This window comes from Rutidosis leptorrhynchoides, chromosome 9 (assembly GCF_046630445.1).
Source record: "Rutidosis leptorrhynchoides isolate AG116_Rl617_1_P2 chromosome 9, CSIRO_AGI_Rlap_v1, whole genome shotgun sequence".
Classification (NCBI taxonomy): Eukaryota; Viridiplantae; Streptophyta; class Magnoliopsida; order Asterales; family Asteraceae; genus Rutidosis; species Rutidosis leptorrhynchoides.
The window spans coordinates 164512656-164525813 of NC_092341.1; the positions used below are offsets into that span (position 1 = coordinate 164512656).

At 33.3% G+C, this 13158-nt stretch overlaps 1 protein-coding gene across 1 annotated transcript; it reads right to left on the reverse strand.

Annotated features, from left to right (window-relative positions):
* Nucleotides 1-9641: 9641 nt before the first annotated feature.
* Nucleotides 9642-11385, reverse strand: LOC139868444 (uncharacterized). Its single transcript, XM_071856776.1, has 3 exons — nt 10475-11385; nt 9981-10270; nt 9642-9802 (listed from the first exon to the last, which is right to left on the reverse strand). Exons 1-3 carry the CDS (start codon nt 11383-11385, stop codon nt 9642-9644), a joined length of 1362 nt encoding a protein of 453 aa, XP_071712877.1.
* Nucleotides 11386-13158: the final 1773 nt, after the last annotated feature.

A 13158-nucleotide genomic window follows, 5' to 3' on the forward strand; every position in this document is an offset into this window, starting at 1 on the left:
TATATTATGAAATGGTATGCATGCCGTCAACTGTCGATGTAATGAAAGTTTGTCTTTTAAAAACGAATGCAATGTTTGTAAAATGTATCATATAGAGGTCAAGTACCTCGCGATGTAACCAAATGTAATGTATTCATCCAGATGGATTAGGACGGGTCATGAAAGTTGGTATCAGAGCGGTGGTCGAAGCGAACCAGGTCTTGCATTAGTGTGTCTAACTGATAGTTGTTTAGATGTATTAGTGAGTCTGGACTTCGACCGTGTCTGCATGTCAAAAGTTTTGCTTATCATTCCATGTCGAAAATTACCTGCTTATCATTCTTAGGGAATCATTTGCTTATCATTCTTAGTCTAGACACATCTTACTGCATTGATTGCATGAATAGTGTATAGATAAAATTCATATCTTAGCGTATCTGTTACTGTAAACTTTGCCTGATATATTCCGTAGATTCCTCCGTAACTTATGGGATTTTAGTATTTTATATGCATATGTAAATTATGTATTGCAGGGTACTAATCTACATCCTATAATCTATTTCTTATCGAAAATCCTTCATCTGATTGAACGAGATGAATCCCTCAACCAGTTCGAGTCCCTCAGATTCCGATAGCTATTCCGATAGTTATTCCGACAGCTATTCCAACATGGATATTCATCTAAGCTCCAGAAGCAGCGTCATCAGAATGAATCACCCAATTAGCCATCCCCAATTCATCTGATAAGTTCGTAGTCGACTTAATCAACGGAAACGAGAAGAAGGCAATTCCTTTCCGCCAACCAAATTTCCTTCTTGGCGATGAACCTGAAGCACTCACCGGCGAACCAATCCAAAACACCATTTTCACCCTCATTAACTGAATATCTCACCACGATTATATTCTATCTAAAATTTTAAACCTTATTCACCCGCTCATTCCGACCGAAAATCATCCCGAAATAATAGAAGAAGTCAACGAAATTCGCGCTCGAGTAATCAATTTGGAGAATAGGGTGCAAAACCTACCAGCTTCAGCAACATCACCAGCACCAACAGTACCACCAACACCAACATCAACACCAGTACCACCAACAACCCAAGTTTCAACATCACATGCCTCAACATCTCATTCTGTACCTCGAGTATAATCATCGTTCTACATGACGTTCTACATCAATTATCTTTGTTCGACATGACAATTATGTAATCTCTAATGTTTTAGAGATTATATATTCTTGTTCTAACAGTAAATCAAATGAGTCTAATATCATATTGACTCATTAAATCCATGATTACATCTGAAGAAAATATATATGTATATATATTTTCATAAAGATTGTAATTAAAAATTCTTTCGTACAAACTATTAATGGTGAAAATATTTTAACGGGTAGGTAATACCCGAGGAATATTTAGATTTCACATTAATAAGTACACCGTAAATTCTTTCAAATCTAATTCAACAGTCATCTACTATCCTATTTACAACCACCGATATACGTATCCGTTCACCGCAAAATAACCAATTTCTTTCAATTTCATATTTAGATTTTGATCTATCAGAATCCAACAAGTGGCATAATGAAGAAAACATCTGACAAAATAAAATTTGTTAGAAACAGACAAATTTACTATGAGGAATTTTGTTAAGAATCCACGCTAACTGTTCCTAGCTAACTGTTCCTAGCTAACTAATTACATTTAAATATCGGGACACGTATACAAGGTTTTGACATATCATATCGACGCATCTATATATATTATTTGGAATAACCATAGACACTCTATATGAAGTAATGTTTGAGTTAGCTATACAGGGTTGATGTTGATTCTATAATAATATATATACTTTGAGTTGTGATCGAGTATGAGACATGTACACGGGTCACGATACGTATTAATTAATTCGAATATTATATATTAAACTATATATAAATTTTTGGACTATTAACTGTGGACTATCAACTGTGGACTGCCAACATTGGACAATTAAAATGAATTAAAATATTGATTATAACATATGAAACTAAACATTTATTCAAGTTTTCCACTTGATTTCATCTTAAACCTCGTTTGTATCTTGACGATTATAATCTACGTTCAAACCTTTCGTAAATCTTGAAAACACCTCAATCGAGAGGATGAACCAACCACACTTCATCTACGTAAGAAGAGATTGATGCATATAGTTATGCACTTGAAAACTCTCGGAACCTAAGTAAACGTTTAACACGTATATGTGCTAATTCCTTTAGTGTTATTATTACCCAAAATAACTTGGTAATTCCTATCAAAGTAGCAAATTTTGTCATAGCTCCAGCAAGTCAACTTCAACTTTTCAGTCGGACTGACCTTATTATAACCTTGATACATACGTTGTCTTTTCGCCTTCGATACCGGGAAACCTTTTATATTTCACCATATTACCATCAACGTTTAATCATCTAAAAACACAATTCTCTTGAAACCACCTCGGTTCGATAACCAATGATTCAGATATGGAAGCATTAAATGCAGAGGAAACAGCGGCCAAAAGTTTGATGATAAAGAATGGAGTGTTTGGAAAGCTCGATAGAAAATTTGGTACTGAAAAATGGATTGAGTTAATCATGAAGGAGACCAAGGACAAATACAAGGACCAAACCCTATATTTAAAGAATCCTAATGATTCTGTATCCGATGAAATCTTTAGAAAATATCTTGCTCCATACTCTTGTTAAAATCTTGCGAAAAATCTTTTTTCATCAACCTTCGATCTTAGAAGTTCCAAAAATATCGTCATAAATATCTTCGATATTTCTGAAGATATTTTCATAACTATCCTTATCTGAAATCAGTTATCTTTTCACGTCATCTATATTACACCATAAAGGAAACTGTCTAGTTTCTATATTCTGTAAACCTTCAAGTTTAAAATATGAATGTTATTGAAGTAGTGTTGGGAACTGAAGCATGAGTTAGTATAATATAATGATATTTGATCAACGTGATTATATTACAGTAAGTCATGTTGAGTTTATAATGGAACGTGATGATTCACAGAACCTTAACGTCATCAGGTGCCATGTTACATGACTCTTACATTCTATCTAATCTCCAAACATATCAAGAACCTATTTTCTTGACAAGTTCTATCCTTTCACTTAAATTCTTGTAATTTAACCAATCAAGATCATGCTATTACAATTTCTCTTTTAGAACGTTAGTCATATTCATTTGAAACTTCATACCTACAAATTCTGGACCATTATTTGCGGTGACTTAAAGTCGGAAAAAGAAAACAAAAGGATGGAACTCTAGAATATAAAGGAAATGAAGAGGGTGGACTTATAGTGGAATCTCCGACAGAGCAATCAGGACAAATCATCGCATTTAACCTAAGAAGATACTAATTTTCTTAATTACCAAAGAATCAAATCTTATTTAGATTTTGAAGATTTTCTCTAAATTCCTTGAATTCCAGAAATCAATCATATATACGTCAAAAGATATGACAATTCTTCATTTACTCATTTCACTCTTTTGTGATAGCTTCATTCGTACTCTTCGAATAATCGAATTATTTTATCCTTATTACTCAATGATGATAAAACTCTAATTTCCAATTCGTATGAGTTAAGAAAACATATTTATTGTTAGCAATGACCATCCCAATCAAATTTCGGGACGAAATTTCTTTAACGGGTAGGTACTGTGATGACCCGGAGATTTCCGACCAAATTTAAAATTAATCTTTATATGGTTCCGACACGATAAGCAAAGTCTGTAATGTTGGGTCTCAAAAATTTTCGAACTATTTTCACTAATTCATATAACCTTTGACTATGTCCGACAATTCACGAACAATTTATTTGTAAATAAATATGTAATTAAATATATATATATATATATATATATATATATATATATATATATATATATATATATATATATATACATATACATATATAAATGTAAGTATATGTGATAATTAAAAATTATAAAATATAATTTAAATATTTTAATTAAATATGTAAAATATGACACAAAATAATTAGGTGAAATTTATTATAATCTATATATAAATATATGATTAATTAATATTATATGTACCTTGTAATATATATAGATATTCAAATATGTATTATATGTATTACATAATTAATGAAATACAAGGTTAGTATATTATAAGTATTTATAAGTTAAAGTATAAATGTATATTAAAATTATGATCATTATTTTCCTTAATATTATTAATGTTAATAGTAATATTTGTATTTTTAGTAAATGAAATTTGAAAGGTATAAGTTGTTATATTAGTGATAAGATTAATATTAATATTATCATTAACCAGAGTAACATTATTATAAATAGTGTTATTAATAACATTATTAATAATATTATTGTTATCATTCCTATTATGATTAAAAGTATCATTTTTTTATTTATTTATCATTATTATTAATATATTTGCTATTAATGTTATTTTCATTATTATTAATTGTATAATTATTAGTTATATAATTATTATTAGTATTAATATCATTATTAATTTATGATTATAATCAAATACAAATATGCACATAAAAACACAGTTATATATATAAATAGATAAACAGATATACAGATATATATTTATACTACATATATACAGATATATAAGTATATAAATACATTATATACATATTTAATTACAGCACAAAGTGTATTCTGTTTCCAATCGTTGTCTTGCTGTAGTAAATTTTAGCTTTATGTTCCAATCCAGTCCATATCAGTGTTGAATTTAATCACAAAGTCTACTTTAATTCCTTTTATTCTTGTTTTGGATCCATGCCTGTAAATCTGTTAGCTGTCGAACTCAGACCACAAAAACAAACAAGATCAGTAGCAATCCATATCACCTCCTATTTTAATTTTAATTATTTCTGTACGATAGATTAATTCTTGTAGATTTTATTTTGCTACAAAACAACTACAAACGAATATGGTACTGTATTAATATCTTACTTACATTATATGTAAGAGTCGATGTAATTCAAGAGAAAGAAAGAAAAGAAAAATCAAATAAATATATAAAGAAAACCTTCGTCTTCTGTGCTTGAGTTCTTTTTGGCCAAAGACCATATTGTAAGTATTCCTGTCTCCTCTTTAATTCGATGAAACCAAATCAACCAACACAAACCCTATTGTTATGTTGTCTTTCTTCTCGATTACTTTTATCACCATAACTGCCCTCATCCTCCACCATGATCACAAACTTTCCACCACCATCTTATTCATATCAATCACCGTTTATCACCATTCGAAATTGGAAACCTGTTTAGAATATCACCACAACCGTCACCATCAATTAACGATCTTTCTTCAATTTTTTTATCCTTTTCGTGAACCCACATCAAGTGAAACCATATCACCCTCCAACACTTCTTAAAAACCACTTTGATGTTTTCTCTATTAGTGTTTCTGCTGCTACAGGCCATCTTCTACAATCATAAACCGATCACCACCTCCTTGTTTCTTTTCTTGAAACTACACCCATCTATCCTACAACCACATGATATCTTATTTTTTCTGTTTCTTTCTCCTTGATTGAAGCCCCATACCATAAACCACACGTGAACACCACAAGCACCACTTCAAACTGTTACGGCTGCTGCTGCATATAAACTATCTTCCTGATTTTTGTTTCAGTCGACAAACCTTGATTTCCATCAACCACCACTTCACACCCATATTAAACCTGCTAGCATCTGTTTGTGTTTCATCTGATACAATTCAAAAACAACATATTTTATTGTATTCACCTAATATTATTTTCTCTTACGAATATAAAAGGGGAAAGAAGGTGTACCACTTAATAGTTGGTGGTTTGTCAATTTGAAAATAGAATAATTCGGCTCTTTATCAATTGATACGTGGAACAAATTAAAAATCCTTAGTCGACCATAATGGGGAACAAGAAGTTGACGTCAATGATTTTTTTATGGATAATGGAAGATGATGCGATGATGATGGTGTAACAATGGAATAATAAGAATAACTGTTAAAAAAACCTTTTTATGTTTAATACTCCTTCGAAAATAAAACCCTACAACCATCGGCCTGTTAATTAATTTAGAGATTGGGCTCCAATTAAATATTTATGGATTACAACCTTGGGTCAATCAATTTTCGAAGTTGGGCTGAAATAAAAGAAAATGGGTTTAATATATTCGTATATGGTATTATTATAGAAAATCGAAATGGTTAAATGGTTGAGTGTATTGGCGGGTGAGCGAGAGGTCATGGGTTCGATCCCCGTTCGTAGCATTTTTTTGTTAGAAAAGCTTCTAAGGTAGTTTTCTTTTTATTTTTATTATTATTATTATTATTATTATTATTATTATTATTATTATTATTATTATTATTATTATTATTATTATTATTATTATTATTATTATTATTATTAATATTATTATTATTATTATTATTATTATTATTATTATTATTATTATTATTATTATTATTATTATTATCATTATCATTATTATTATTATTAGTATTATTATTATTATTATTATTATTATTATTATTATTATTATTATTATTATTATTATTATTTTTATTATTATTATTATTATAATTATTATTATAATTATTGTTTTTGATATGATAAGTATTATTATTATTAACATTATTAATATTATTATTATTAGTATTAGTAAGTATTATAGATAAAAATTTTATTTAAAATTATCATTATTATAATTAACAATATTGTTATTATTAGTAATATAATTATGATTATTATTACTAATAAAATTATTATCATTAGTATTAAAATGATCGATAAAAGTATTGTTATTATTATTTCTAACAATAATATTGGAATTAACATTTTTATTTTCATTAATACTAGTATTAATATCATTGTTATAGTTATTAATATTATTATAATAATTATTAACATAAGTGATCGATCCTATATCAAGTTATTACTTAATTAAGGATCGAGTGCAATAATAAGATGGAGGATGAGATGTTTGATGATTATTTTGGGCCCTGATGATCGTCTTTCACTTTAACAATCAAGTGATCAACCACCCCGATCCGGTCTTGATTGTCAATTAGCATAATTCACCTTAACGCGATGTAGAAATCCCCTGGCCATGCTCTCTATTTATAGTATTCGACATATCCGCGGTCTGCGGATTTCTTAACTATCCGCGGAAACTTAACGGATTAAACCGCAGTCTTTTATTAAGGCGGCAACATAACCGGTGTACTTATTTTCAGCTGATATTCCATAAATTTGGATTATAGCTCACGTAATTCTGCTCTTGACTTTTAGCGAATAAAATATACATATACAATGCTATGTATATGATCAAGTCCCCCCAGTTTATTATGACACATTTTGTGGAGCAAATGTGCCATGATAAACTCTAAAAATTCGCAGTTAACTTTGACCATTATCCGCAGTAATACTCTTTCGCTTTGCCTTTGTTACCGTTACACCAAGCCAAATTACCGTTAAAATTATCACAATGGATACTTTAACATAACTAATTGACACCCATATTTACCCTATATATATATATATATATATATATATATATATATATATATATATATATATATATATATATATATATATATATATATATATATATATATATATATATATATATATATATATGAGCCATCGTGATTAACCATTTTCACTTACCACCCTGATATACCTTGCAATATAATCAAAACATTCAATGCATTATCCCAATATGCTTTCTTTCACACAATCCTTTTGTACTTTATCATGAAGATCGACGAAATGGAGTCCAAGGTTAACCCCAAGACCTTGATCACAAAGCTATTAACAAGCCCCGAGTCTAAATCATCGGCATCGAAAGAGAAGCAGACGATTCCAATCGTTGATTTGACCTCCAAATCTCCTCTCACGAAGCCAGGCTCCACCAAACGACTACAATCACAAAGTAAAAAATTGAAGCAAACCATTCCCACTCTGTATGATAATTCGATTACATCGGATCATGAAGGGGATCAACAAACGGGTAAGCTTTAAATATTGTCGCATAATCCATGTTCATATGTTTGTGCGCTTCTTATGATTTCCATGCTTTTGCAGGCGGTTCTACTGATGACCCCTTTTTGTTGAGCCCAAACACTCTTGACCATATTACAGAACTATTCCGCACCCCCACCTGACTCGTATGGGGTGCGGATTGATGGTTTATTAGGATATACGTATGCCTCTGCTGCTGCAGCATTAGATCAGCGCCAACAAATGAAGTTGGCAATTCTAGGCGAGCTTCGCCGCGAATTTTCAAAACTTTCTTCACTTGATGCGCACAACAGCTTTGTGCAGAACTTTTACATGTGCTTTAACTCGGCATATGATGTGATATGCCGCCAGGAACAATTTTTCAATGTTCTTGAGGCCGAACAATTGAAGTACAATGCTGAGAAGATCAAAGCTGAAAACAGCGAAAAATGCTGTGTTGATCTCTCCTACGAACTCACCGCGGAAAAAACTGCGGTGGAAGATTTAAAACTGCAGGTTTCTACTGCAGCTGAAAAAGAAAATGACTTAAACGCCACCATTAAAGCATTGTCAGAGAATGTGGCGAAGCTAACAACAGAGCGAGACAACGCTCTTGCTTCTAAAGCTTCTGCGAATCTTGAGTTCTCCAAGCTCCGCCAACATCTCCCCGAACTGGCCAGAAAAATTATCAACTCGAAGCCTGTTTCTACAAATTTTTCTACGTTTGCTGTCGCGTTAAAACTATGCGAGAGGGTAGAGTTCATGGATGAGATTGCCATCAACTGCCCTTTGCCAAATCCGCTACCAACTGCAATAGCTGATCGCCTTTGCTTGCTAGAAGAGGCGCAATCAGCATATTCAGTTGCTGAGAAGGGCATAGCCGAAATTCCTCTCCCTAAGATAACAGCAATAAGCGAACAAGAAGTTGTCACTGCAGATGACATCATCAAGTTAGACTTATCGAGAGAATAGAATTTCACTTTGTACAACAGCGCGCAGCTGCCTCTGCGTTATTATTAATAAAACTTTCGCTATTCTTATATTTGCAAGTACTTTTATTTTTATAGTGCTTTCATCAATTAATATTCATAACACTGACTTGTCCTTTGCAATTTCCAACTTTTATTATCGTGCACATAATAAGTATGTACTTTTGCGAAACAATCTATATGCGTATATATTTATATGTTATGAACCTTCTAAGTCCGCCGAAACGATCCTTAGGCAATCAATTAGCATTGTGAAGCATCTAAGTATGGCAACATCAAATACTTAGGATTTTAAATTCCTTTCGCATTAATCATTTTCTGCAAAAGTGGGAATTTTCATCACTTTGCTTATGCAAACATTGCGAAATTCCTTACCATTATGAGACAAAATACAAAACATTCCATAAGCAATTGGTATTTCATAAATAAACTCCTTCCATATTCTTACAAGTGTCAACTTTTAAAATGCTTACAAGTGTGATCAAGACTTGCAACAATTTAAAAAATAAAAACACCTAAAAATAACATCAAGCATAGATTTTTTATTTAATTTCGCACTTCACACATATGTAACTTTGCCTTCTTATGATTTTCGCATAGTTACGCATAGTATCGTTTTAATAAAGCCGCATGCCGTGCATTGGGCAAATTTCATCCCTCCATATCTGCAAGCTTATAAGATCCTGCTGCATTAACTGCCACAACTTGATAAGGACCCTCCCAATTTGGTCCAAATTTACCAAGTTTTTCTGCTCTACTTGCATCATTATTTCGCAACACCCATTCGCCAACGTCGAAAGACAAAGCACGCACTCTTTTGTTATAATACTTAGCAATTTACTATTTTTTATTTGCCTCTCTGATAGCAGCCATTAACCTTCACTCTTCAACAAAATTCAAATTATCGCCCAATGTATCATCGTTTACTTCTTCTTCAAAGTTAGCGACTCTATGCAGGCACAAGAATTTCAGCGGGTATTACTATCTTACAGCCATATACCAAACTAAAAGGTGTTTCCCCTGTGCTTTTCTTTAAAGTAGTGCGATGTGCCCACAACACATTGGGTAATTCATCTAACCAACCAGTCCGCTTTTCGCATAACCTCTTTTTAATACCGCTTACAATATCCCGATTGGTAACTTCGCATAAACCATTAGCCTGTGGATGCGCCACTGATGTAAATTTTTGTATTATATTCAAATCAGTGCACCATGTCTTAAAAGGATCTTTCGCTATTTGCGCGCCGTTATCACTAACCAACTCGCGCGAAATACCGAATCTGCAGACAATACATTCCCACACAAAGTTTCGCACTTGCACACCAGTGATAGTGCGAACCGCCTTAGCTTCAACCCATTTTGTAAAATAATCAATTGCCACAATCAGGAACTTGACATTACCAGGTCCTGCGGGAAATGGCCCTACAATGTCAATGGCCCACTTGTGAAATGGCCATGGCGAATTAACAGGAATCATATCATGCCTCGGCATCCGATTCTGAGGAGCATGCCTTTGGCAACTTTTACATCGCTTAACAATTTTCGCAACATCGCGATATAGGGATGGCCAAAAGTAACCCATCCGCATAATTTTTGCAGCAATAGTTTTATAGCCTGAATGCAATGCGCAAGAACCACTATACAGTTCTTCAACTATAATTTCTACCTCAATTGGTCCAACACATCGCATCATTGGACCACAGTATGATTTGCGATATAAAATATCATTTTGAATGATATACATTGGTGCTTGCCCTCTTACTAGGCGAGCTTCGTGCTTATCAGTTGGCAAAACATCACCGCGAATGTATTGTAGGATTGGTTCCATCCAATTTGGCTGTTCCTCTTCAACAGATGCAACCGTTAAGTCGTCATCTATTGATTTGTTTGGCAATTCTTCAACCCAAACTTGTTTTTCAAAATACGAAAACGTTAGAGCAGCCAATTTACTCAAGGCATCCGCCTTCTTATTTTGATTTCTTGGCACTTGCGCGAGTTCAAAATACTCAAACCGCTCTGTCGATTCTTTTAATAACTGCAAATATTTCTGCATTGAAGAGTCATGTGCTTCAAAGGAACCATTAAACTGATTTGCCACTAACTCCGAATCTGTAAATGCCCGCAACTTAGTGATATTTATTTTTTGTGCGATATTTAAACCAGCGAGTAATGCTTCATACTCTGCTTCATTATTTGTTACATCAAAATTGAAGCGTAATGCATACGTATGCTCTTCGCCACTTGGGCTTGCCAAGACCAAACCCGCACCTGCGCCCTCTACACATGAAGCACCATCAGTAAATAAATCCCAAGTTTCGCCCATTACCGGTTTTAATGTTGTTCGCTCGTTAATCACCTCCAACTCTCCAGATATTTCTGCGAGATAATCCACCATAACCTGACCCTTTACAGCACTTCGCGGAAGATAAGATATTTGATAAGCACCTAATTCTACTGCCTATAACGCAAGTCTACCAGATATCTCTGGTTTTGTTAAGACTTGCTTGATTGGCATATTAGTTAACACATGCACTGGATGCCCCTGAAAATATCTTCTTAACCATCGCGATGTTAGAATAAGCGCATATAAAAACTTCTCAATCGGCGCATAGTTTATTTTGCTCCCTGTAAGAGCCTTACTGAAAAAATACACAGGCTTTTGTATTTTATCCCTTTTCGCAATTAGAACTGAGCCAAAAGCTTCATTTGCCACCGATATATAAAGGTAGAGAATTTCACCATCAATTGGCGCTGATAATGTAGGCAAAGTTTTCAGCAACTTCTTCATTTCTTGAAATGCAGCTTCCGCATCGCTTGACCAAACAAAACTTTTTTGCTTCAAGCAACCTTTTAAAGTTTTGAAAATCGGTAATTGTCTTTCGGCAGCTTTAGATAAGAAACGCGTTAGCAGCTAACTTTCCCGTCAAACTTTGTACTTCCTTAATCGAACCCTTGAGCTCACTCGTTAAATTTGATTTGGCTGCTCACTCACTTGACAGAGCTGACACGTGTGATTAACCGCACGAGTTACCACGCGGTTGACTCACTCGCTTATGAACAGTACCTCAACCGTGTACCTTGTCTGAGACCATATTACTGCTCAAATTTGTCAACAGTGGCATGAGTGACTATATCACTCACATGGTTGATCACTCAGCCGCACGTGTGACATTATCTCTCGCACGGTTTATCATGTTAACATGTTTATGACACTTTGGTGCGAATGCTTTGATATTTTATGATATGTGGGTTGTATTTCTAACATTTCTGTTAATGTTTCAGTTTGTTAAGATATCATCAATGGCTGATCAATAAGTTAATGTTCCAATTGTTAACATAGAATGATATGGGGAGCAACAAGCTAATCCTCAAGTGAATCTGGTTCACCCACCTGCTCAGCAAGAGATTCCTCTAGAGAAGGGTGAACTGAACAATCAAGTTGCTCTCTATGACACTACTCTACAGAGAGGTGATCATTTTACAGAGATTATAGCTTTCCTTCAGCGTTCAAGGATACATACTGATATCTCTACCCAATGCACGGCATACTACAGCCATCAGAGAGAATTCTGGAGAAATGCTGTACTTGAAATATCAGAAGATGATGCTAAGATTGTTAGTAAGGTTCAAGGGCATGAGATCATTGTTTCTAAGACATTGATAAGAAGGATTTTGGGTTTTAATGATGAGTACTGCTCTCACATGACGATCATTCGATAAAGAATTCATGGTTGCTTCAAGAGATGTACTTATTCTGGGTATATTGCTGGCAAATCTGAACTGATGAAGATGCTTCTGCCTCCACAGTTTTGATATCTTGCTCACGTGATCATGCACTGCTTAAGTGGACGCAAATCGAGATTTGATAAGTTGAATGAAAAAGTGCAGAGTTTGTTTGTGGCACTTGTCCTAAAGGCTCCAAACGATTTCTCAGGATTTATCTTACACTACTTTAAAGCAAATCTTTTCAGTTCTACTCAGAGATATCTCATTTATGCCCGTTTTCTTCATTTAATCATTAATGACATTGCACCTGATCTACCTAACCTTGAAGAGGATATTATTCACCTTAAGCCAATGAATCCGATAACTTTCCGAAGAATGGAGGAGACAAGAAACGAGGATTTAAAGCCTGACTTTAAGAGAAAGCTTATTTGTCATCTGATCA